The sequence below is a fragment of the Lissotriton vulgaris genome, chromosome 7 (assembly GCF_964263255.1).
Source record: "Lissotriton vulgaris chromosome 7, aLisVul1.2, whole genome shotgun sequence".
NCBI classification, from domain to species: domain Eukaryota; kingdom Metazoa; phylum Chordata; class Amphibia; order Caudata; family Salamandridae; genus Lissotriton; species Lissotriton vulgaris.
In genome coordinates this window covers 1,270,153,724-1,270,180,160 of record NC_141695.1, presented here as the reverse complement: position 1 = coordinate 1,270,180,160, position 26,437 = coordinate 1,270,153,724, and the positions used below count along the sequence as shown (strand labels likewise).

General features: G+C 44.6%; 1 protein-coding gene across 1 annotated transcript in view; it reads right to left on the bottom strand.

Moving 5' to 3' along the window:
* Positions 1 to 26,437, bottom strand: part of LOC147703391 (uncharacterized) — a 9,287,842-nt gene that overhangs the window by 7,801,750 nt on the left and 1,459,655 nt on the right. The window contains exon 4 of the mRNA XM_086931832.1: positions 10,051 to 10,136. Coding sequence (XP_086787958.1) covers positions 10,051 to 10,136 — 86 coding nt within the window. The remainder of the gene's footprint in view (positions 1 to 10,050; positions 10,137 to 26,437) is intronic.

The window sequence follows — 26,437 nt, the reverse complement described above, 5'->3', positions numbered from 1 at the left end:
CTACACTGTATGTTGTTACTATCCCTGGTCTGGTCATTTTGAACCCCTGTTTTTTGTTCAGGAATCTATCTTGGCAGTTATTTGTGTCTGTTGGCCAGATCAACCACTTTTTCCAATCAGGATGTGTTCTGTTTTGGTGTAAAATATTGGATACGTCTATCTCCACATCTGTAGTGCTATTACTATCAGGTATTGGCTTTGGAATAGACGGTTTGTTTAAGTCTTTAATCTTAGCGAATCCAAGACAAGTAGTCTGTTGAATGGTGTCATTCAGAAATATTATTTGTTCGGGGATCATGCAGGCTCTAATTAATGCTTCTAAACCTTGGACCTGCCAATTTTTTGTACCCCAGATAGTTTTCGTTTCAATGTTGTCTTTCCAGAAATCAAAACCAAATGTAATCATTTTTTCATAAAATGTTTCAGAATAAATCAATTTAGTATTTGTCAACATTGTTTTTATCCCTGTATTATTCAACAGTTTAAAATAAAATGTTTCTGCATCACTTGTGTTAAACCCTGAGAAGTATGGGAATTCTCATAAAATGTTTTCGAACTGACTTTTGGTGGAGTTGCACAATGTTGCCATTGATTATAAGTAAAAACATTTCTAGGTTGAGCAGATTTATGTAAATAGTGATGTGCAAAGTGATTATAGCAGTACATTTGTTCATAATTCGACGAACCTTGTAAGTATTCATGTTCTGTAAATTTTGCTGACATTACTAAATCTGACATCATATTATTTATGCTTTCAAAGTCCCAATCATCGGAGAATGTGCTTGGTTTTACAAAGTCACTTAATGAAACCTTGAACTGATGTGGATATTTCAAGAGTTCAATCGGGCCATAGATTTTGTAATCCGTTTTGTACCAAGCTACCCCACCGGGTATTGGAATGGCTGTGACATTCACTGATGATAGTTCTCTTTTCTCGATGTGAGATGACTTGTGTGGCTTTAGGACCAAGTTGATGTTCTGACTTGCTGTGTCCATTGTACTGTATTTTCCCTCAATGAATTTTCCCAAACAAAGTACCATGATGAGCCAAAGCAGGAGGAAAAGTACACCTAACACAATCCAACATTCAATCCATGGAGAAATCAGATAGGTTTCTTTGAGTTGATGAAAGAGTTCAGTTAATTTGTTTTTGAAAGTTTTTGTTACTGGCATTTCTTCAAGTTCGCTTGGATCTTCAGAAAAGTTATCGAAATTCATGAAGTAGCCAGATGCAGTTCTGTCAATTGTTGGAATTGCTTCTGAATTTTCCTTTGCTATTTCATTTTTTCTTTCATTTGCATAGTCTGAGGCTACATCGTTGTAGACAGGTGTTTCTTGACAAACTGTTTCAATTTGGGTTTCAAGAGGCACAAGTTCCATGGCATTGTTGCATAGTCCTTTTTTATTCACTGCAGGTTTATCAAATGTGATTAGTCTCTCAGTTTGAACCTCTTGGATTGTAGCAAATTTTGGTATTCTGCTATTTCTTGGGAGTCCACTGGGCCTACTACTTATTATTGGCCACATGATTGTGGTTTTACCAGGTCGATGGAGACAACTCGGTTCTCCTTTTTACCAGCAAGGGGCGGTAGTACAACTGATCTTGTTCCGCTGACAGCTAAGACAGGTACTGCTTTTCTGTAAGAAGGCCCAAATTCCTTCTTCACCGCGATCTTCTCTCTGACCAGATCCCCAATCTTTGGAATCCAGACAGGCCTTGCTGGGACAGGTGGTTTATCTTCAGTGGCTGTTGACTGTTGTTTTAACTTTATGTTGCTCAGGTCTTTTCTTGTTTCATTTAAGTCCTGTAAAACAGCCAAACGATCTTTGATATCAAAGCATTTTCTTTCTACCACTGAAGTCTGACTATCTAAGTCCTGAATATGCATTCTAGTTCCGAACAATAGTTCGTACGGACTGAAACCTTTTAGAGAATTTCTTGGCAGATTGTTAAGACTACGTTGGACACTTGTTAAATGTTGGACCCACCCATCACCCGAACCTAATACCCTCGCTGTTATAGATTGCTTTATGTCCCGGTTTTTTCTTTCCACAATCCCATTTCCCTCAGGATGGAAAGGGCAAGAGTACCCAATGCAATGCCCATGCTGGTCATGGCCTCCTTATAAGCTCGAGAGCTAAAAGCAGGACCCTGGTCAGAATGTAGCATGCCAATTGCGTATGTGCCGATAAAGACTCGCAAATCTTTTATAACAGTTCTGGCGTCAGCCGAGCGCTGGGGCCACATCCAAATGAATCTCGTGCAGGAATCCACTGCGACCATGATATATTTATAGTTACCATCCCTTTGTAAGGGACCACAGTGGTCCAGGTAAACACATGCTAATGGTTTATCTGAGATTAGAAGGGGTGACTGCACTGGTCATTTCACTGTTGATACTTTCATTCTTTGGCATATTGCGCATTCTAGAACATATTTCTTAGTTTGTATTCTCACGCGTGGCCACCAATATCTCTGTTTTAATAATGATATTGTGGCGGAAACACCAGCATGTGCAGAAGCGAGCCCTTCGTGTGCCGCTGTAATTAGTCCCAACCTGTGTTCCATGTTTGGAATTGCCCTATCCCCCACTCCAGGGATTTGAGCAAATGGAACATTATTCGCATTAGTTATGTATGAGTACTTTACTGGAAAGCCTTTCGGGAGTGTTTTTCTGTCCTGTTTTACTGACACACTGACAGCTTGCATTATATCGCTGTCTATTTTTGTTTTTGACCGGGTGATAGCAGCTACGGAAGCCGTTTGCACAGCTGCCTTTGCGGCTTCATCAGCCAATGAATTCCCCGCAACGTGAACGCCATCACGTTGATGACTCAGTGTATGTATCACGTGAGTATTTTGTAGTCCTTTCTGTAAAAGAACTACTTGTTCCCAAAGCGTTTTATGCTTGATTGTGCCACCTTTTGCATCTTTGAAACCGTTTTGAACCCAGTTCTGCAAGTATTCATTATAAGACTGAACGCAGTAATATGAATCGCACACTATTAGTGTGGGGAATTCGCGATCGGTATTCTCTAGCGCCATCTTAAATGCTAGTAGTTCAGCTCGCTGAGCTGTACAATCTCCTAGAGATTGCGTTTTAGTGACCAGTGGTCTAAATTTTCCTTTGTGCCAACGACCTTTAACAATCGCGCACGCAGCACTGTAAGCTTGTTTACCCCCAACTGCGGGTTGTGCTGATCCGTCTGTATATATTATACAGCCGTAGTGTTCTAGAGGCAAGATTTCGGCTGGCAGAGGACATTCATATTCATATTGTAGAAATTCTAGTGTTTTTAAATTAGGATCAAATTCATATACTACGTCTGTTGCAGCAAGAGAATTAACCCATTGGATCCATCTCGGATGTAGTGCTTTAGCATTTGGAATGCTCGCTTTTGTTACCGCTTCTAGTGCTGGTATCGGTGTAACGATTATTATTCGTTTACCTTGTGCTAGGGCCCTCTCTTTTGCTCCAGCAGTCTGAACCGCAGTTAGAATTTTTTTCAGTTGAACTGAATTTTATTTCAGCTTGTGTGTACAAATGTGATTTGTAAGCTATTGGTACCGTTTCTCCCTCATTAGAGGTCAGGTACGTAAATCCGCATCTTCCTGGGATGACTCGGATTACAAGGTTGCGTGTGTTGTCACAAGTTTGTAATTTTGTTTTAGCTAATATGTCTGTTTGCAATAATCTCAAAATTCCTATGTGTTTCTGAGTCCAATTGATTGGTTTAAAATCAGGTTTTATTAATTCATAGAGAGGTTTAACTCTCTCTGCATAATTTAGAATGTAAGTTCTTCCGAAATTCAGGAAACCTAGTATTGATTGTAAATTCTTCAGCGTTTTTGGTGCTAGGAGTACAGCGCATTTCTCTAAGAAGTTGTCTGCTAGGCTTTTGCCTTAACTTGATATTTCATATCCTAAAAACAGGACAGTTAGATGGGCAATTTGTGACTTTTTAAAGTTGAATTTGTAACCCTCTGCTGCGAACCCAAGTATTATGGTGTTCACTCTTTTCAAGTGAGTATCCAGGTCATCGTCTGTGAGATAGATGTCATCGACATAAGATAATGCCTCATCATCATATATTTGTAGTAACTCTGTTACTCTTGCTGAGAATAATCCTGGGCTGTTTTTGAATCCCTGTGGGAGTCGACAGAAATCTTTCTGTGACCCCATTATTGAGAAAGTGGTTAAATACCTGCTTTCGGTTCAATGTTTTGACAAAAGAATCCATTAGAGATGTCTAATGTTGTTTTGAATTTTTTGCGAACAATGTTATTCATAAGTGCTGCACTGTGTGAGTTTTGTACAGCAAATGTCTTGCAACATGAGTTAAGGTGTCTGTAGTCCAAGACTAGACGATATGAATCGTCTGGTTTGGAGACAGGAAACAAAGGATTGTTCATTTGAGAGGTGCATGTTTCGATCACCCCTTGGTATTCAAGTTGATCTAATATCTCCCTGACTTGTTTTTTAGCTTCTTGCTTAATTGGGTACTGCCTTTGTGCAGTTGGTTGACATTTTAACTGGATTTTGTGAGGAGAGTCCTCATCCCATCCTACATGATTTTTATATAATGCAGGAGCTTGAGCTACTGCCCATTTTCTTGCACATATGTATTTTCTATGAATTGGAATATGATTTGAGAAGGCAGGCATAATCATTTCTTCGCCATGAGGGCACTCCCTGACAAACTCTGGTGGCCAGTCTTTCTCAGCTCATAGGATGTCATAGCCTTTTGAAAGGTTATCCCAAAACAGACCCCTTACTTTCCTAGTCTTATCTCCCTCAATACGCAATGTTATTTCGTATATTTTATGAGGTTCGCTAACTCTGGTATCTGCAGTTTCCACCTGAATGTATTCATTCGTGTCCACTGTCTCCAGATGATTCATCAGGATCTTGCGAGCTATTGTCACTTCTGCTGCGCTGTCTAGCATTGTCTGGGCCCACTCTCCGTTTTCAGCTGTGTCCTCAGTATCCTCGGCATGTTTGATTATTTTAATACTGGCTACCTTCTTTCTTGGAAATTGTAATTTTTTACTTTGAGCAGGTTCTTTGTCTTCGGACTTGACTTGCTCTTCCCTGTGTTCTGACCGTCCTCTTCTTTCCGATTTCTGTTAGGAAGTCTGAAAAGATCGAGAGGGACGTGTATCAATATCTTGATATCTATCAGGCTTTTTCAAATTATCCCGATTTCTAAGGTTGTATCTTTTCTCAGAGGGCTCCCTCTGGCGAGACTGATGTCCTTGGTCCGGAGATCTTTCTCTCCGCCGAGAAGACCTTCCTCTGGACTGGAATCTTTTTTCTTTGGAAGTGGAGTGTTTATTTCCATCCCAGCTCTTCTTTGGAGTGTTTAGATTATTTTTAATAAATATCTTTTCAGGATTTTCAGTTAGTTGGGGTTTTACCGGTTTCCCACCCAAACTATCTCTACCTAGTTCTTCATAGGATTTTTCTATGATTCTGGCAAGTTCAATTAGTTGGGCTGTTATATCTGTTTCTTTCAATTTCTGGCGGATCGCCACAGATGCTGCTTCTCCTTTTATGTTGGCTAATAATATAGCCGAGACCTGCTTGAAGTCTTTCAGTAATTTCATACCCAGAGTTAAAGCAGGTTCTGGACCGTATTCATTTTGAATTTGTCTTAGTACATCTGGTATTACCGCCATGGACGGAACACCATGTGTTTTCGTGTAAATGGAAGCAAAGACTGTGCCCCAAGTGTCACAATCCTCCACATGTGGTGCGATCCCCATTGGAAGGCAGATAGTCAGAATTCTGTGTTTCTCACTAGGGGTAGTATTCGGAAATACCGCCTCTATTTGAGTTATCTTTTGGGCTAGCCAGAATGGAATCTGTTCCCGTTTTGCGGGTGTTTTACCAAGACATGAGTGTATGTTCTGTGGTGTAATTTTGTTTGTGTTTCCCTGATGAGGGTTCAGCTGTGGAATGTTAATAGCTGGTTGGACTGTTGAAGTCCGCATTACATATTGGACTAATTGTCTATGTATTTTAATTAGTACTTTTAGCTGGGCTAAAAGTTCCCGGTCTGACATTTTTTTGATGTCTGGATGTGGTGTGCAGCTGGCTAGAACCGGCCACGTTGCTGCTGGTCTACCTAGTGGACCGAGCCTGGTGATGTGATCATTATGTTTTAGGGCGCCTTTAAACCAGAGCAGGTGCTCTTGGTAATTTAGTGGGATTTCAACGTCCTCGAAAGGAGTGTATTCATCCGGAGGTTCCTCTATTTTGTAATAGTGGAATTCGTGTGTTACAGCGTTTGCTGCTGGAAAGTTTATCCATGAATAGAATACCTCTGTCTGCCGATATTCATGGGCCTCTACCACGAATATGACTGTACCAACTCGTGATGTCAGTCCATTTTCTATAAGTTTAAGAGTTATAGTTTTTCTTATGTTGACCGGAATGAGTATAGCATTCGGGTCAGTCTGTAGGAGACTTGTGTCCTCCTCTAGGAGTCGAGCTGCTATTCTAGCTGCCTCCCTCTCGTCTTCACTTTCCCCCATTTTAGTGGCAGAAAAGTTTTTGTTGCAGATCAAGTTTCAAGGAAACAAAGATTAGGTACACAATATTATGGAACACTGTATCCTTTAAAAATTCAAAATTTAAATTTAAATTTAAATTGATACTTGTATAGCGCACTACTCACCCACAAGGGTCTCAAGGCGCTTGTACGAATACCGCTGTGGAACCCATCCTGGCTTTCCCTGTGAGGCGTCCACTCCTGGGCACCCCCAAGGTGGAGGCCAGGCATCCTTAGCGTTGTGGGGGCCGTTGTGGAGATTAAGCAAGCTATTGCCCAGAGTTGCAGAGTCCTTCAACATTGACAAAACCAAAAACTATACATAGGAATCTCTTCCTACTAAGTTCCGGCGGATTTTTTCCTTTTACCCACTCCAGACGTCTTTTGGAGTATTTACGGGAAAAAGGGTCTGTGTGAAAAAGCACGACTGAGTTACTCTAACGTCTTGCGTTAGATTTATCGCCTTACCAAAAGTTGGGCGCCATGTATTGGTATATTCCCAATAGGCTCTGCGCATTGGAATAATATATTCAGCAGTGTAGATGTAGGACTGAGGTTGACTAGGTCTCTACTGACTATATTAGACTTAAGGTTTGCCAGCTAGCTCAGAGGTCACTAGAAACTTTCTCGAAAAAACAAGGAGGAGTTTAACCTGCCTGGATAGACAAGAAGGGATTAGCTTCGACAACCATATAACATGACAACTTTGCTCCCTCAGAATAAGAGTGTATCTCTAGAGTCGTGTGAAAACAATAGACAGCTATTTCACTCAGTCAATCGTGCGTACTTAGTTTCACCAGAGGGCAGAGAAAAGAGAGACGGGCGTTTTCAATAAAAAGGTGTAATTTATTCAACAGTCTTCTTTCTCATGCAAGAGAAATGAATTGCCATAATTGCAATACTTAATATAAAGTAGAGTGCGTACAGTAAAAAGAGTATTATGAAATAATACTGTAAAAGCATTGATATGGTTTCTTAGCCATAAGATACTTTAAAATGGATAAAATATATACATACATATATACATTGATTAACGTACTCAACTGGTGCTTCTAAATACGCCTACCCCGGTGTACCTGACCTAAGCCTAATACATGGGAAGGAGTAAGTAGCAGTTTAAGTTAAGTTGGTTTTGCCAAGAATCTGACTCAAGAATTCTCTTTAAGGATTTAGTCAGCTCCGTACCTGGGTAATAGAATGCAGGAGGTCTGGTATCTCTCTTTCAGGACTCGATATCCCAGCAGCCCGCGAAGGCGGCTGAGAACACCGAAGCTGGATTTCTCGGCAGGAGAAAAGACAGCATCTCTCTCAGTGCGTCAAAGAGGAGGGGCAGCGTCCGTGGGCTCTCGCATCAGCTGGGCTCTCGGGCAAGTAGATAGCTGCTTGGCTCCAAAACCACCACTGTGTGTTTGCTTAAGGCAACGTTGGTATATTTATACCTGAAAGGTGCCGAGTTTGACGTAAGGTTTGGACATAAGACGTCAATAAAGATGTCACTAAGAACTGACTGTATCTTTAGTGTTCGCAGGAGTTACATGACAAATCAAAACAAAAGCAAATGGGGATTTCCCAGGTTGCTGGGGTTTTGGTGTGTCGAAAGAACTCGATGTGCTTTCTAGGAATCCAAGAAAGTAGCTTCTGCCGTGCTTTGGACTGCAAGGGCTATTTACTTAAATATTGATCTGATTCCTAAGCCATTATAGGGATATTATTAATTATAGCCGTACAAGGGTATAAAATAGCAATATTGATTCAGGTTCCTAGATAAAACACAATACATCAACGGGCATCCAACGCATCCTGGATAGCTTTGCTGATTTTTGTATAACAAGAGGCCTTGAGATCAATTTATCTAAAACTAAATTTATGATATTCAATCCTCCAGGGTCTACTTGCCCGAATCCATCATTAGATGGCACTCCCCTGGAGAGAGTGAAGACCTTTGAGTATTTGGGCATCACTTTATCGGAACAGCTGGAGTGGGGTGCCCAATTATCAAGGGCTTCCCTAAAGTTACCAGCGGGGGGGATAATGAAAATGTACAGACTGTCCAAGTTCAAGCCAGCTGCCCCTATTATTGAAATCTATAAAGTACAGGCTAGGGCGGCTACCCTATTTGGGGTTGAACTGTGGGGGCACTGCAGGCCCGCCAACCTCATGAAGGTAGAGCATGCATTCATGAGGAATTTGGTGGGACTTCCGCTTAGTACCCCCCTTGTACCCCTCCGCATGGATTTAGGCTTATTACCCATTAAGGAGGAAGTTGCCCTAAGGCCACTGATGTACTGGAGAAGGTTATGGATAGTACCAGAACTATATCCCTACAGAGATGAATTTAGGGAGGTTCTGCCAATTCTGAGCAGCAAGAAAATTCCATGGCTTAGTTACATTAGGGCACTTACTAATAGAATAGAAAATAGAATAGAATAGAATAGGAAAGCCAGAGCTCTGGGAAGCACCAGATATAGCGTGCCCAACAATAACCAGGGCAGACCTGGTGCGACATTATAGGCACCATAATTTGTCAACCCTCCAAGCAAGTTCCACTGCTGGTCGCCTGACAATAGAGTTCCTCCAAGTTAAAGCGGAATATAAAAAAGAAGAATTTCTAAACTTGATTTACCCGCCTGCGGCTAGGAAACTATACATGCAATTCAGATTGGGGATTCTCCCTCATAGGCCGTTTACTAGTAAATGGAACAATGAAAAGAATAATGAATGCCCAGCATGTAAATACAAACTAGAGTCTGAAATCCATGTCCTTTTTATTTGCCCTGTATATTATGCATCCCGCAAACGATGGGTAATTCCAATTTGTAGATATTTGGGTTTTAGACACTGTTCTCAAGCTTTTAGGGTTTTAAAGTATGTCACCCATCCCCCTATTGTTTTTGCAGTTTCGCGCTTTTTGGACGGGATGTGGCATAAGCGTAGGAGTTTTTTAAAATAATTATCTGTGGAACTGTATACCTACCTCCTGCTATAGGAAATCTATGAAGGTATTGATATATATGGTTACTTAGAACTTTTTTTATTAATTTAGTGACAAACATCGATAACTTTCAATGAATTTTTGATTCTGTTTTTATAATGGGATGGCTAAAGCGTAGTTTTAACTTGGTAAAATGATTGTATATATGATTGTTTCATATTGTCTATGTTATTTATTAATTTGATTGTTGTTTGTATGTATGTAGTAATGTGCTTTTATGGTCTGATGTGACCGAAATAAAGTTATCGATTGGATTGGCTTATATTTATAGAAAAAAACACCAAATATCTTCACCAAAAGCACTTCCTTTTTCATGCTGCCGGAAACTACAACATAAGTGATTAATTTATAGGCATTTTAAGAGTTATTAAACTTTTATAAGTGAAGCAAATGGTCAAATCAGGGGAGCTTTTACATTACAAAAAAACAGTTAATACTGTAACCCCTAACTCTTGCCCAATTTTCTTGCCTAAGCAGCCTACATTGATCAATGACGTACTTACATTCCAGCAATAGTTTTGGCCAAGACGTGTTCATAAAGCAGTGTCTTTTTACTAGGTAATGAGTTCGGCTACAGCCTATTGAATACCTGAAATGAAGAAAAAGACACCAACTATTTACTTTAGTACAAGTATTGTTGGTTTATAGACCCTAATTAACATAACGTAGGTCAATAAAAACATTGAGTAAGCCAGAAGCAACCTCTCAAGTGAAAGACATGTGCTCTGGTGCAAAACTGCATCATGTCTAAAAGTACAAGTTGCTTGCCATTGTGCCTCTTCTACTACCATCCTTAGTTACTCAGCCTCCAAACACAAGGGATTCCCTTTGGCCGTATAATGTAAAACATGTTCTTTGTACAGCAAACCGGTATTTGAAAATGGAAACATGGTGCATGTGTGTTCACAGGCTTACCAACAGTATGTGCCTGCCAATTCTCAGCAAAGTCATACAGACAAAGGGGGCATATGGGGGAGTCATTGTAAGAAGGGAGGAAACACTGGTCCACTAACGCTAGAGTCATTGTATTGTGTAACGTTGAGCCTTTAACCTGTACATATAGTTCGTAGGGAAAAAGGCTTTTTCAAGTGAAAGTCTTTTTTCATAGATTTATGTTATTGAAAATTGCGCAAGCAGATCACCTTACAAGTTCTAACAAATGGGGTTCTTCAAAAGTTATTGATGAACAAGTTACTTACTTTCTGTAACGCCTTAACTGGTGGAGACTCTATCTAGCCGCAGATTCCTTCCCTTAGAATATTCCCCAGGTTTCAGACAGGATCCACAAACTTTTTGTGAGCAGTACCCCTGTGCACCGGTTGGCGGCATCATTCTGCTCTGCGTGGCATTGTCAGCACCAGAAGTGATGTGTGCAGTGCCTATATAGGCGCCACCTGCTCTGGGTGGGAAAAGGAGAGGGGCCTGCCACTGACCCAATTGCAGGTCGTTAGCCACCACTGCAAATCTTTTTTTACAGTTCCCTCCGAGATCTGGACCATGTGAGAGATACCCTGCCTTCAAAGGCCAGTCATTAAGGTAGGGAAATACTGGAATCCCTGACCTCCGCAGATGAGGTGCAAACACCGCCATCACTTTAGGCCTAAAGAGAATGGCAAACTGAAAGTGCTCTTGGCCACAGTGAACCACAGGAGGCGCCAGTGGGGAGGCAGAACAGGGATGTGAAAATAAGCATCCTGCAAGCCTAGGGATACCATACAGTCTCCTGTGTCCATGACAGACATAACTTGTGCAAGCATGGGCATTCTGAATTTCTCCTTTTTGAGGAAGAGACTAAGAAGGTACAAGTCTAAAATAGGACAAAGTCGTCCGTCGTTCTTGGGCACCAGAAAATAGCAGGAATAGCAACCAAGACCTCCTTCTGATGCCAGCACCTTCTCTATAGTTCCCTTGGCCAAGAGAGCTAACACCTCCTGATGAAGCAAGGGGAGGTGGCCCTCCGTTTGCTTGTCATAAGTAGGTAGCAAGGGTGGGGAGGGGTGCTCACAAAGGGGAGCGAGTTGCTCCTTTGGACAAGCTGCAAAACCCAATGGTTGGATGATACTGACCTCCAGTGGTGCAGGTAATGGCATATCCTGCCCCCCCCGGATGTCCATGATGGTCGGAGGGCATACTAAAGGGATTTGGAGGCTGCAGCTGCTGTAGGGGTGGATTAGCTGCCAATTCTACGTGGTCTGTGACAACAGCATCCTTAGTCATGAAAAGATGTGAGGATTCCTGGCTAGGCGTGTAAAGATGGAGTTGGATGTCCCTCTCTTGACCACGAGAGGGGCGGAAGGTGGACTGGGGTTTGTGTGGGTCCATGGAAATGCCAAGGACCTGCCTGTAACTCCTCTACCCTTAAAGCGCTCAAGCGCAGAGCCCGCCTTTTCGCTGAGCAACCAAGATCCATCAAGAGTCATGTTCATAAGTGAGGCTTTGACATAATCTGAAAAGCCAGTGGTTCACAGCCAGGCATGGTGCCTAAGGGCCACCGACAATTAAATCCTTTACCCAACGAATTGGCTGTACCCAGTCCACATCGTATAGAGAACATGGCTGTGTTCCATCCCATCAGCTATAGCTTAAGAGAGTATGGCTTGGGCCTCCTCCGAGACCATGGGCAGTACTTGTGCAACTGAGTCTCGGATTGTATGGGAGTACCGGCATAAGAGGCACATGGTGTTCATGTACCGTAGTGCCAGGATGGTGGAAGAGAACATCCATTTCCCAAAGGTAACCAGCCTTTTGAACTGGAGTGGTAGGGAATGTGCCATGGATAATTTTGGAGGAGGAATCCTGGATCACCAAGCTCTCTGTGGTGCTGGGTAAGGAAACTGGGGTCTTCTGGGGCAGGGCGATGGTGGCGGGAAATTCTCCTATGCACAGGAGTCCCTGTGCAGGGCTTGGACCTGGCCCCACCTAGGACATCAGTAAGGACCTAAGTCAATGGGAGTAATGCTTCGGAAGGGGTGAATCCCTGATGAAGCACCTCTGTCAAGACATTTGCTTGACTGCCATCAAGAGTATAGTAAAATCTAGGAACGCAGCCACCCTCTGCACAACCATTGTGAATGAGCCACCCTCCTCCGTAGCCACAGTAGGGGGAGAGGCCAGGCCAGTGCTGGGGAGGTTTCCAGACCAGTGGCATCCGCCAGATCCTCAATCAATCAATCAATCAGGATTTATAAAGTGTGGCTAATCACCCGATAGGGTATCCAGGCGCTTGCAGTTCCCAAAGGCTTATTCGAAAAGCCAAGTTTTAAGGGCCATTAGGTATTCCCGAAGTGAGGTGATGATCTGGAGGTGCGTGGGGAGGCTGTTCCAGGATTTTGCTGTTATGTGGTAAAAGAGGAGTCCTCCATTTCTGCTTCTAAGGTGAAAGTTCAGGCAGGGGTTAATATAGGCCAGTCCTTGGTGTGTAGAGCCTTGTGTGGGTCAACAGCTTGAATTAGCATCTCTTCTGTACGGAGAGCCAGTAGAGTTTCCTGAGGTGAGGTGTGATGTGAGTTTGTCGTCGACGGCCCAAGATGAGTCTGGCTGCGGCGTTCTGTATGGTCTGTAGTCTCTGTGGGAGGTGTGCAGCGATTCCTACATAGAGGTCATTGCCGTAGTCCAGTTGCCTGGTGATGAGGGCTTCTGTCAGTAGGGCTAGCCACTTGAAGATCTTACGTAGCATGCTCAGAGTGAGGAAGCAGGTGGAGGAGACGGCCTTGATCTGTGATTGCATGGGGAGCTTGTTGTCAATGATGATTCCGAGGTTTCTGGCGTGGTTGGAGGGAGTGGTCCTAGGTCTGATGGACACCAGGAGTCATTCCATGTGTTGCTGCTGTTGCCAAAGATCAGTACTTTCATCCTGATCTTCCTCATACCAGTTGTCCTTTGATTTCTCTAACTGGTATCCATAAAGTTTGCAGACCTCTTCCACTTGTCTACCTATCCAGGACTATCAGAGGACTAAGGCACTGACTTCGTCATGGGGAGTCCTACTCGTCGGCAATAGAGACACCCTTGCTCGATGCTCGTTGGGCTCTGTGTCTGAGTCGTGAATGACGATGGGATGGTGAAGCTGTTGAGCTTCTACGGCGCCGGGGGTTCCATCACTGGAGCCGGTGCTGGGAAAGGTGGAGGTGACTCTATAAGCGCTGCTCCGGATCCATTCACAAGGGACCCAACTCGTGCTGGGACAAACTACCCAGTAGAAGATCAGCAGGGGGCCCTCCTGAGACTGCAGGGCCCAAAGATGATTAAGCTGGGACAGGCCGAATAAAATATTGGGCATGGCCTCGTAAAATTCATGTAACTGGGCTGCTCTGCCTCACTCTGGGAGCCGCTGAGAAAGACTGGGCGAAGGCTCCATCACAGAGCTTGGCCTCAAGTGCTGACGCTTCCTCGTCTCGTTAGATGACTTTGACGGACGTGGCGAAGTTGAAGATTTCTTTAACTTCTTCCTCTTCTTGCGAACTTCCTCAAAGACCTCAACTTTGACGATGAGTGCGTGGAGTAGCTAGCTCTTTGAGTGATCCTTCCTCTTGACCACAATTCTGAGTGTCGCGCAGTGAGGAGCTTGAAGGACCCCTCCCATAAGTCCTTGGGGTGCATGGAAATCATTGCAGATCTTGGCATAGTGGTCAAGCTTTAAACACCAGAGGCACACCAAATGTGGGTCCGTCACCAACATCTGTCGGGGACAGGCAGCACACAGCTTGAAACCAATTTTTCCAACTGACATCCTCGATGCAAAAGTCTCTAAAAAATATTAAGAAAAAGGTGAAAAAAAGTCAGTGAAAAAAGACTGGTGGTAGCTCTTCCCGGATCTTTACTGACTGGGGCGGAAAAAAAAGAAGAGACGCTTGGGTGGAGCCTTTATAGGCACCGCGCACATCACTTCCAGTGCGGTGACGCCACGCGGAGCATTACGCCACTTACCAGAGCACAGGAGTACTGAACACAAAACGTTTCTGGATCTAGTCTGACCCCTGGAGAATATTCAAAGGTAGGGACTCTGCAGCTTGAAGTCTCTATCAGATACACTTTTCTCTAACATGCCACTTCCCTTGGCTTAGGGTAGTTTCCCCTTTCTCCCCTATCAAATGTTAAGGATGAACACATTATAACAATTAACCATTTCATTGGGTAGGATGGGTAGCAATCACTACATACCAGAGAGGCAGACCAAGAGGTTATCTCCACATGAACATATTTTTCAGGAAATGTTAAAGAACATATTTTCCTGTGCATGGCTGTCCAAACACTACTGACCATGTGTGATGTCAATATTGCTGTTTCACTAATTTCATACAATTGAGGGTTAACATGGATGGTATAAGCAGTTGTCTGTTTGTCTTTCTGTTGACAATCTTGATGGAATACTAGCCACCTAGCTATTTCAAATTTTCTTAAAGAATACTTTTCCTTGGCTATTCCGTGAGCAAAATATAACCAAGCAGTCATTCAAATACTTTTCCCACATAGAAAATGGGCTCTTCCTGAAAACCGACAAAACATTTTTGGGAGTCCAATGAAATTTGGAGAGTATTCTAATCATTAGCTATTTCAAAATGTGCTAAAGAATACTCTTCTTTCTTTGCTCTTCTGAGAGCAAAATATAACACACATAGACATCCGAACACATAGAAACTAGACTTTTACTGAAAACTGGTAAATAAAAATTTGGAGTCCATTGAAATTTGGAGTTTTCTAGAGGCGTACCTCAGATTTATTTTATTTATATGTTTTAGATAGCACTAGCTAAACCTGAAAGTATCAGATCTCTTTACATATAATGCGAGATAATTTGATTGGAGTACATACATATATACAGACAAAGAAAATTGTTAGGCAGTCAAGGTAGTTACAACAAGCAGACATCAGAACAGCATATGTTAATGGAGTAAATGACATAGTAGACAGTTGAAAACAATCAATCGACTGTTGCAAAGGTCTAGTTGGTTAAGGTGTGAGCTTTGGGAACATAGCTCAGTTTGTGAGCGTGTTGAAGTATTTGTAGAGCAGAAGGAATTTAAGGCCCTGTTTGAAGCAGGAGAAGGAGGGGTTGCAGCAGAGATCCTAGGTGCATTTCCAAAGAATTAACGTTTCTGGGAGGATTTCTTTTTCAGTTTGGGAGGTATGAGAAGAAGTGAGTTGGAGTTTCTCAAGAGTCCTGGCTCTTCCTGCTTTCGAAAATTTGGTATCTAGATAGTTGGGGTTATGCGTGTTAAGGGCTTTGTAGGTGATGTAAGCAGTCTTGTAGATACATCTTCCTTTGATGGGAAGTCAATTGATGTTCTTGAGGGTCAATGAGATGTGCTTCAACCGTTTAAATCCTGTTAAGAGCCAATGAACCATATTGTAAACTGTTCTTAGACAGGCAAGGTGATTTTTCAGAGTTCATGTGAAGATGGTGTTGCCATAATTCAGTTTTGAGAGGACTAGAGATTGCGCTACTGTCTTAAAATGATCAGGGGGAATAAACAGTATGATTTTCTTGAGATGTATTAGTGAGTTGCTGATGTGGTCCTTCATTGAGATGTTTTTGTCCAGGGTGATGCCCAAGGACTTTACAGAGTTGGATATATGGGAGAACAACTTAATTGGGCATCCAAATTCTTGAGCCAATCTTGGACTAGTAGAGGGTTGTTTTTAGGGAAGAAAAGTAGTAGTTCTGTTTTGTTGGGGTTCAACTTTAGGTGGTTGATGTTAAGCCAAGGTTGTTTCTTGATTAGTGTGGTATTCAGATGTAGGATGGCTGTGGGTGATTTTTTGTAGTAGAGTTGAGTGGCATCAGCATATAGGTGATATTTTACTCTTGCTTGGTTTAGGATAATAGTAAGTGGTTCCATGAAGAGATTGAAAAGAAATGGGGAGAGAACTGAGCCTTGCAATACACCATGAGGAACTAATGTAGGTTTTGAGAGACAGCAGTTGATTTTTATTTGTTGCGAGCGATGTTGCAGGTAAGATTTGAACCATTTTAAGACTGTGCCACGGATACCAGTACGGTTCTTGAGTGTCTCGAGTAATGCTGGGTGATTTACGGTATCAAAAGCTGCAGCTAAGTCATGTAGGATTAGGAGGCATGCTTCACTTTCATCTACGAATCTGTAAATGTCATCCACGATATTGAGCATAGCAGTTTCTGTGCTACAGCTTTTCCTGAATACTGATTGGAAGTCTCATGGAGATTGAATTAATCTATATGTTGGTTGAGTTGAGGGGAGAAATGTGTTGATGATTTTTGTCCAGAACGTGGCAATGATATGGTTGAGGTTTTGTACTACTGTGGATTAGAGGGGATCAGCAGTGTGGGATGTGGGCTTCAAGTTTGCAATTATATTAAATACTTCACTTTCTGTCATGGGTATGAACTCAGACCAATTAGAAACGTTTTTCGCTTGAAGGAGACCATAGTTGACATTAGTTTTTCTTGAGGCCATTTGGTCATTAGTTATGTCTGGAGGTGGGCTACCATGAGGGGGGGGGTGGCGTTAGTCAGTGGGGAAGGTTAGTAGGGGTGTCAGATTTGTGACTTGGATGAAGGATTGCTCAATTTATGCGACTTTATCAGTGAAGAAGTTAGCAAATTCTTCACAACGCTCATTGGTGGGTGTTGTTTTATGTGGAGAGGTAAGGGTTGTTTGGTAAGGGTTGAAGAGCTCCCTGGGTTTGTTCTTAGCATGGTCAAGCTGGTTGAGAAAGAAAGTAGCTTTTTCTCTAAAGGTGCGTTTTTTATAGGAAAGCCTTGGAGTTCTTAAGAGTGAAAGGCGCACTGTAGAGGAGTTATGTCTCCATATCCTTGATGAGTCCTGAAGGTTAAGTTGTTGTGATGGAAATTTTATACAGAGTCTCATAGCCAGGTGTGCATAAGATTCACACGCAATAAGCAACACGAAAGATGTCCTTCATGCACGGATCTGGAAAAATGTGTCCAACACAGAAATTAAATTAAATATGATAGAACACGATAATCTCTGAAGCAGGAATGGTTCGGATGTGCACAAAACTCATCTAAATTTTACTGGAGGCTTTTAGATGTGGTCTGCTGTATAGCTCTACTAAGGAATATTAAGCATCAGGGCCGGGTACAGCCCAAAACAATTGTACCATTACACTTCCCTTGCTACTATTCAGTGCCTCGAGTGGAGTTGCAGGAAATGGTGGCATTCCATCTGCCTATTCCAACCAACAAGATATAATAAGGGAAACAGGTGCATATCTAACTTTACACTTTGTAAGGAGTTTACCTGTCAAGGGCTGCGACACATACAGATAGTGAATCAGTGAATCGTGTCTAATACAGTGAGCTATATGCATATGGTGTAAGGTAGTGTTCTCACTCACTGGTCATCACATTAGTATCATTCAGATGTGCAAAAAACAGTCACAATAATTAAAGCAAAAATCCATATTATCATAGTTCTTCTTATCAATATATTGTAGTTACATCTCGGGTGAAGCAATTATTTATTATCTGGTTAAACCTGGAACTGGCATAGGGACAGACATATCATCCAGGTGATAGTTAATCCTCAGGTTGAAATGGGAAGGGTGCAGAATTTGAATCATCACGGTTGGACCCATAATCTGGTAATCCACATTAATTCAAAAGGTGTCATAAGAAATCAGGGAGGTTCACAGGAGATGCTTCTCAGAACACTCTAGGCGATATTGATTGAGGTTGTAAAACAGTGACAATTATCCATAGGAGGAAAGAGATTGCCAACAAGGTCAGCCAAGTTCATGTCAAAGATGGCTGAATATTTTTTATGTTCTGCTGAAAGACCAGCCATAAAATGTCGGCCTTAGGATGTTGAACCAAGTATGTAGCAATGTTGTTTGAGGATAGATGCAGCATCTGAAGCTTAAACAGGGAAATCTTTGATACCATGCTGAGCTCGAAGGTATGAGAAGTCCACTGTATAGAATCAGCCACATGTTGAGGTTTAACTGAGGTGAACAATATGGGTGAATTGTTTTCATCCCTGTAGGAGAGACAGGGTTACACTGGTGGTGCACTTAATGTCAATCTAAAATTTCAAATACTGAACCAGATGGCTGTTGGTCATATATCCTTTTTTAAACCAATTTGATGAACGTGGGTACCCATCCAGCACTGTCACAGCCACAACCTTAACAATTTTCAGTGATCCTTCATGATTTCTCCAGTTTCAGTCACTTCATTCCATAGGCAAAGACAAGTCTTCCGAGAATCGAAAGGCCCTAGGAGCTCAGGCACATACACAGACATTCCCAACATGACTTAGCACAATGATTTACTTTGCAACACATCTCTGAGGAGATTGTTCAAGGTATCCTTTACCAGTGATTGAACCATGAAAGATTAGCATTCAACACTCGTGATGTCAGGGCCTTCTATAATCTTCCCTTCATTCTGTTCACTATCCTATTGTTTTGAGGCCAGGTGAGAGAACTACAGACATGCTCCCACGGTTGACATAGAAACAGCTAGGGATTTAGCTGGAAAGACCAGGCCATTATGTATGTGAACTATGTGAACTGAATCCAATGTTGCTAAGGTCAGAAAATCCTTTAAGCATCAGCCGACCACCCTACATACCGTTTGGAAAGGGACACCATGGCCAGACGTACCAGTTTGCACTACTTATATGGGGGAACAGGTGTGATACGACTTCTTCCGGCCAAACACATAACCATAGGGGTCTGGGACAGGGCGACAAAGATGATGGGGTTGGTGCACAAACCTACGAAACAGACACTGATATGGTCCTGCTCTTGGCTGAGGGAGTTACACAAACTCAGGGGGTTTAAGGGGTGGGATGATATAGGGATCTCCACTCTGGGGGATTTGGTGGCGTGAGGGGTTCTTAAATCTTACCAAACCCTGCAGGCGGAGTTTGGCCTCAGTAGCACACAGTTCCTTAAATATGCACAGCTACGACATGCATGGAGGGCTGAACCAGCGCTCACCTCCTCCCTGCAGGAGTATGCTCCGTTAGAGGGGCGTTTGCTGCAGGAATGAGTACCCAACAAACTGGTTTCCCTGACGTACAAGACCTTGAATAATAATGCACCGGATGGACTGGGGAAACTTAGGGCAGCTTGGGAACAGGATGTGGGTGAGATGGACACGGTGGACTGGGAAGCAGCCCTAATGCACCACAGGGAGGTGGCAATAAAGTCACGGCTAAGACTCATTCAATACAAAATACTACATAGGGCTTACTACGGTAGAGTCAGGCTGCATCGTATGGGACAGGCCAGTGACTCTTGCTGTCTTAGATGTAGACACCCACAGGGGGACTTTTATCATATTTTATGGGAGTGCCCTGTTATCCGCACTTACTGGACACGGATACTAGTAGAGCTAGGGGAGGTGCTGGAGACTGAGCTTACCTTGGAACCCAAGTTTGTCCTGCAAGGAATCACTAATGATGTGGACCTGAGCCGCCCACACCTGATTTTTACCATGTTGGCCCTGGTGGTGGCGAAGAGAGATGTAGAGAGGGGGTGGGGAGCGCAGTCACCGCCACAGGTGGAGGAATGGAGGCGGGGGATGGAGCTGTATATGGTGGCGGAAAGGGTCACCTATAAGGCATGGGGCTGTCCCAGAAAATTCCGACGAGTATGGGGAAAGTGGAGAAGTTACCATGGCCTGGATGGGGGACTGAGCTCTGACTGATGCACTATGGACCCTGTCGAAAGGGGCCGGGCTCAGGGATGTAGAGAGGTTGCCTGGAGCCCTGGACTCACAAGGGGTTGACGACTGTTTAATGAATCATACAAACAGCTGTACGGGGTGGAGGCAGAGTCCTGGGATGCTATGGATCCTGGTATTGTTATTATGATGGGGGGTGGCATGTTGGGGGAGCACAGAGGATTGTGGTTCTTCGCTGGTGACGTGCCAAATGTGTTTATGTTGGTTAAAAATGCAAATAAAAATATTGTTTTAAAAAAAGAAAATCCTTTAAACGATTTGGATCATCAGCCTGCCACTATGGTCAAATCCACAGAAATCTAGTACAGGAAAAAGGCCACCACGATGTATTTGAACTGGTTTACCGGAGGCAGTTTACTTTTGTGATCCTAGTATACCATCTCGAAGGTAAATTAAGCTTCAGTGAGAGGCAGTAGAAAAGGTTTGCCAAGCACAAGTGTCTTCAATAGCTAGCTCACTGCATGCCGCAATATATACTGTCTTTTTTTTTTTTTAAATTTGTTTTTATTGTTGCATCAAGACAGATAAATTGACAGTCGTACACATTCGTCGGTGCAGCGTCAACATTCAGCCACATCTGGCCGCTAGCGCAAGTTTTCCATTTTACTACATAACTTTCAACTTTTAGGTTCACAGATTGGATATTCAGCAGCATTCAATATATATATCGCCTTATTTAGTTGTAGCAGTATAGCGGTTAAGGCCTTGTATCCCACAGTTCGCATACCTATTGTCCATGCCAGGAGAGCACGGGAGTTCCTGGAATCTTCCCTGCTGTTATGTACCTCCACCTCCCTTCCCACACCTACTCCATATCATCTTCCTCCTCTGAACTATCCATATCTTCCTCCTCTGGCAGTGGCTCACACAGTTCCCCCCTATATGTGTTCCATGGCGACCATATTTTATTCCATTTACGTGGATTAGCTCTTTGATGATATACCGCCCTCTCCACCATCATGAGCATGTCCATGTTTCTGCACCACTGCGCTAAGGTCGGTGCTGCTGATGCCCCCCATTTTTGCGCTATGTCCCGCTTTGCTAACATCATTCCGATAACCACCCATTGCCGTCCGTGTGGTGTTGGGTTGTTCGGGCCCCATACATTCAACAAACATACTCTAGGGTCAGGCGTGACGGGGATTTGTAGAGTCTGGGCGACAGTGCGCGTTACACGCCTCCAGTAATCTACCATGCTGGGACAGGACCATAGGGTATGGAACAGTGTGCCTTCTTCTCCGCAATTTCTCAAGCAGTAAAGGTGGTCTGCCCTCTGGATTTTATGTAGGGTAGTGCGTGTGTAGTATACCCGGTGTAGTATTTTAAATTGTACTAGTCGGAATCTCGCCGAGATTCCAGCTTCTCTAGGTGACGCCATTGCAGCATTCCAATTAGTCTCATCTAACTCCCCTATCTCGTCCTCCCATTTTTCTTTCAGTTTCTGCAATGGGTCGGGTAGATTGTTTATCAGTTTGCGATATGTGAGGGAAGTGGCGCTGGCTTCCATGTAATCTGTGAGTAGTCGGTCTTCCAATGGAGCCGACTCCGGGACCTTAGTGCCTGGTTCAATTGCAGTCATTAATGCATGTCTAATCTGTATGTATCGGTACGTCTCTGTAATACCCAGCTCGTATTGCTCTCTCAGGGTCTCGAACGGAACCACCCCATCCTTTGTCCACATATCACCCACAGTGGAGATCTCAATGCTGTCCCACTGGGTAAAGCCCTTGCTGTGCCTCAGATTACCCAGGGATTTGGAGTCCCATAAGGGTGTAAGCCGTGTAATCACTCCCTCCCATTTCAGTCGTGTTTGGGCTTTGTGCCATAGTGTCACTGTGTGTTTAGTTGGGCCGACCAATTTTGCCGTCAATCCTTTGTTGTAGAGCAGAGCCAGAAGGGTGTTAGTGCCTAGCTGCCGTCTGTCTGCGAAATATGCCGGGTCATCCTGCGGTGCGTGTACCCACTGGTTGATCACCTTGAGGTGAGCCGCCCAATAGTATAGTTCCAAGTTTGGCAGTGCTATCCCCCCACTGTACCAGTCTCTAATCATTTTCACCTGCGCGACCCTGGCTGGTCGATTTCCTCATAATAGGCCTGACAGTTGACCTGATATCTGTCTGAAGAAAGACAATGGGACCATCGCCGGTGTGTTTTCCAAGACATAGAGGAAACGGGGCAGCGCCATCATCTTGAAAAGCGCCGCTCTGCCTAATAATGTTTACGGGAGGGTCTTCCAGTGTCTTACATCCGCTTTTAATCTGTCGAGCAGCGGCCTTGAAAGGCCATGTGATCTCGTGTGATTTGGATCCCTAAGTATCTGAAGGAGACGATCTCCAATATTAAAGGGCAGTCCCCGCTTAGGTGTGGTGGCGTTCCGTGCAGCATGTAAAGCACCGATTTCGTCCAGTTGATTTTATAACCTGAAGCTACACCGTGTCGCTCACACAGCGCCAATAATACTGGAATTCCCACTGCCAGGTCTGTTAGGTATATTAACATATCGTCAGCGTATAGTGACACTCTGTACTCCCAGTTGTCCCCCCAGTTTATGCCCAGCAGTAGCTGGGTGGTCCTAATGATAGTGCCCAAGGGCTCCAGCACTAAGGCGAACTGTAGCGGTGAGAGCGGGCACCCTTGTCTCGTACCCCTTGCTAGCGGTATTTCTCTCGCGATGTGGCCATTTGCCGTCACTCGCGCCACAGGGTTTCTATGCAGTAGCCTAATCCATGCTATGAATTTTGGGCCGAAACCCATATGTTGTAGGACCGCGAAGAGGTAACGCCATTCTACCAAATCAAACGCCATTTTGGCATCAAACGAGAGGATTGCAGCAGATTCTGTCAATAATAGGGCCCTTGCCATCACACCATGCAATCGTCTGAGATTAATCGCCGTACTCCTGTGTGGCATAAATCCCGACTGATCTGGATGTATTAGGTGTGTGAGGTGAGGCAATAATCTGTTGGCCAGTAGTTCGGCCAAGATTTTGCTCTCGGCGTTAAGGAGGGAAATTGGACGGTAGGAGCCGCATTCCTCAGGTGGTTTGCCGGGTTTCGGGATCGCTATTATGGTAGCCATACGTTGGTCAGGCGGCAATTGTCCCTGTTCCAGACTTTCCACAAACATGTTGAGCAGGGGTGTAGTAAGCGTCTCTGACATGGTTTTGTACCACTCAATCGGTATCCCATTGGGACCCAAGGCTTTCCCTGAATGCAGCGCTGCGATAGCCGACTGTACCTCCTCAGCCGTTAGGTCTGCTTCTAGCTCTTCCACCTTGTCCTGTGACAGGGTGCGGGTGGGTACTCCCATGAGAGGTGTCTCTGCCATTTCCTGTGTAACTTCTAATTCAGGGGAATACACTGTTTGGTAGTGATCTGCCAGTAGTTCGACTATCAGTGAAGGACGGGTTTGCATCACCCCCGTAGAGTCCTTCAGTTGTAGTATAGTTCTCTGCCCCTCCCGTTTCTTCTCTAGCCAAGCTAGGAGCTTGCTAGCTTTGTCCCCTACATCGTATATCCTGTGTGCTGTGGCCGCTATATTTTCTACTACACTACGGGGTATAAGATTGGTATGACGTTGCTGACACAGCCGGAGCGTGTGCAACGTGCCCCTCGTCGGATTAGCCATATGGTCTTCGTTGGCCTTAGCGAGTTTATCTTCTAAGTCTATTAGCTCCTGTTTCTGGGTGCGCTTATACCTCGTTATAGTGGATATAGCTTGTCCTCGAAGAACCGTTTTGTAGGCTTCCCACAGGACAGAGGGAGATGACACTGAACCTTCGTTCTCAGCGAGGTAGCACCTCGTCGCTTTTTTAAGTGTTTTAGCCACTTGTGGTACCTTAAGGTACCCCGGGTAGATCGGGTAGATGCGCTTTTGGGTCCGCTCTGGGTTGGAGAGAACCAGCGTCAACGGGGAAGGATCCGAGATACCCCTCGGCCTAATCTGTACGTCGTCGACAGTGAGGAGTCCGTGTCCCAGTGTCAGGAAATAGTCGATCCGTGATAGACTATAATGGACCGCTGAGTGGTATGTGTACTGTTGGTCGGTCGGGTGGAAGCGCCTCCAAAGGTCTATCAAACCCTGTGCTTCTAGGAAGTCATTCAGCCGGGAAGGCCCGGGGGTCTGTGTTCGTACCGGGAATCTGTCTAGTGTATTGTGTACCACCGCATTAAAGTCCCCTCCTAAGATGAAATCTCCTTCCGGGAGTTCCAACAGTTCCAACAGAAATTTCCCCAGTTCTGGGAGAGCGACTGCGTGCAGTGCCGGCGGAATATACACCAAGACCACATTCAGCGGCCTCCCTTCCCACTGTCCATGTGCCGCTGCAAAGCGCCCCTGCGTGTCTATTTTCGTGGATTGGAGTATGTACCTGGAGGATCGGTGCATTAGGATCCCTGTACCACGGGACCCCCTAGTGAATTCTGAATGAACAATCATACGGTAGCCTTTCCTGTCTAGGGCATGTGTTGCTGTGCCTGTTAAGTGCGTTTCCTGTAGTAGGACCAGGGTTGGATTGAATCTTCTTATACTTTGCAGTACTAAGCCTCGTTTGACCTTGTCCCCCAGGCCCCTCACATTCCAAGACATAAGTTGCAGTGGTGTCACTGGCTCCATCCTAGGTTCCCCCCTCCCCGTGTCATTCTGTGTGTGTGGTGTGTGCCATAGCTTCTGTGGTTGAGAGTACCTACGTGCCATATTAAGTGCGTTCTAGTGAATTGCCAGGTTCTCGCTATACTTTGTACGTGTGCCTCGTGAATCCAATCTTGACCTGTGAAACAGTCTAAAAGATGCAAAACCACCCAACCCCCAACTCCCCCCCTCCCTGCCCCCCTGCTAAACAGACTTAGAACTGCCCGCCCCCCCAACTCAGCAGAGTGCCTGACCCAAACCCAAAACACAGTACTTGCTCGCTGGGGTGAAGGACTCTCCGGAGTCGGCGGCTACCCTTCTTGTCCACGGAGGACCTCCGCCCAGTGTCCTTGGCGGCTCGCCCGGTCAGTGTTGCATTTGGTCTACAATGGTAACAACGGGAAGTCATTGTTCTTCGTTATCTTCATTCTCTTGAACCTCACTCAGGGGTGAATGTAGATACATTTCTCCACCGGATGCCTGGGAGCTCGGACGAAATCCATTAGCGCGGGGCTTGTTCGATCTGTTGGAGCGGCGAGGTAGGCCCGTCGGTCTCCAGCCTTCCAGCCAGTCCTGTGCAGCCTCCGGAGTGTCGAAGAACCATGTTTTATTGTCCGCCACTATCCTCAATTTGGCTGGGAAGAGCATTGCGTAAGGAATCTCTCTCGCCCTAAGTTCTTTTTTCACTTTAAAGAATGTCCTCCTCCTGCGTGCGACCTCTGCCGTGTAGTCTGGAAAGAACGCCAATGTAGAGTTTTGGATTTCAATGGGGGGTGAGTTTCTTGCCACTTGTAAGATCGCATCCCTGTCTCTGAAATTGAAGAGCCGAGCAATGATCGGCCGTGGGGTTACGCCTGGTCTCGGGCGTCCCCCCGGGACACGATGCGCCCTCTCTACTGAGAAAAAATCGGAAAGACCCTTTGGCTTAAGTTCTTGTTTGATCAGCTCTTCTACATATAGGTCCGTCACTCTTGTGTCTTCCGATTCCGGAACCCCTATTATGCGGATGTTATTCCGTCTTGAGCGCCCTTCCTGCTCATCCAGCTTTTCAAGCAGGTCCTTATTTTCTTTCGAGATCCGTTCCATACTTATTTGCAGCTCTGATACATCCTCCACTAAAGATTTGGTTCATTGAGTTCACTTTTTCCGACATTTTGTGGAAGTCCGCTCTTATTAGTGTTATTTCCGCTGAGATCGACCCCACCGTTGCCTGCACTTGCGTCAGGGCCCGCATCACATCATCCAGAGTCGCTTTCTTACCTCCCGCCGTTTCGGCAGCTTTGCTCGCCTGCATTTTAGCGTCTGTTGGGGAGGAAGTCGTTTTATCGTATGCGTACCTCTCGAGTCGTGACTGTGCGTTCCCTCCCTTCGGCCCTTTACCAGCCATTTTGGTGATCACTTCAGTGGCGTCCCGTAGCAGAATATCCACTGTGAATAGTGTCCTTAGGGAGCTGCGTCTGTCGGGAAGTATCCCCGGTGGAGGCTCGCAGCTTCTCTTGTTGCTTACGGATGTGTTTGGGCCGAGCAGTTATATTGACCACAAGTCAATGGCGTCCCCTCTTCCTTCT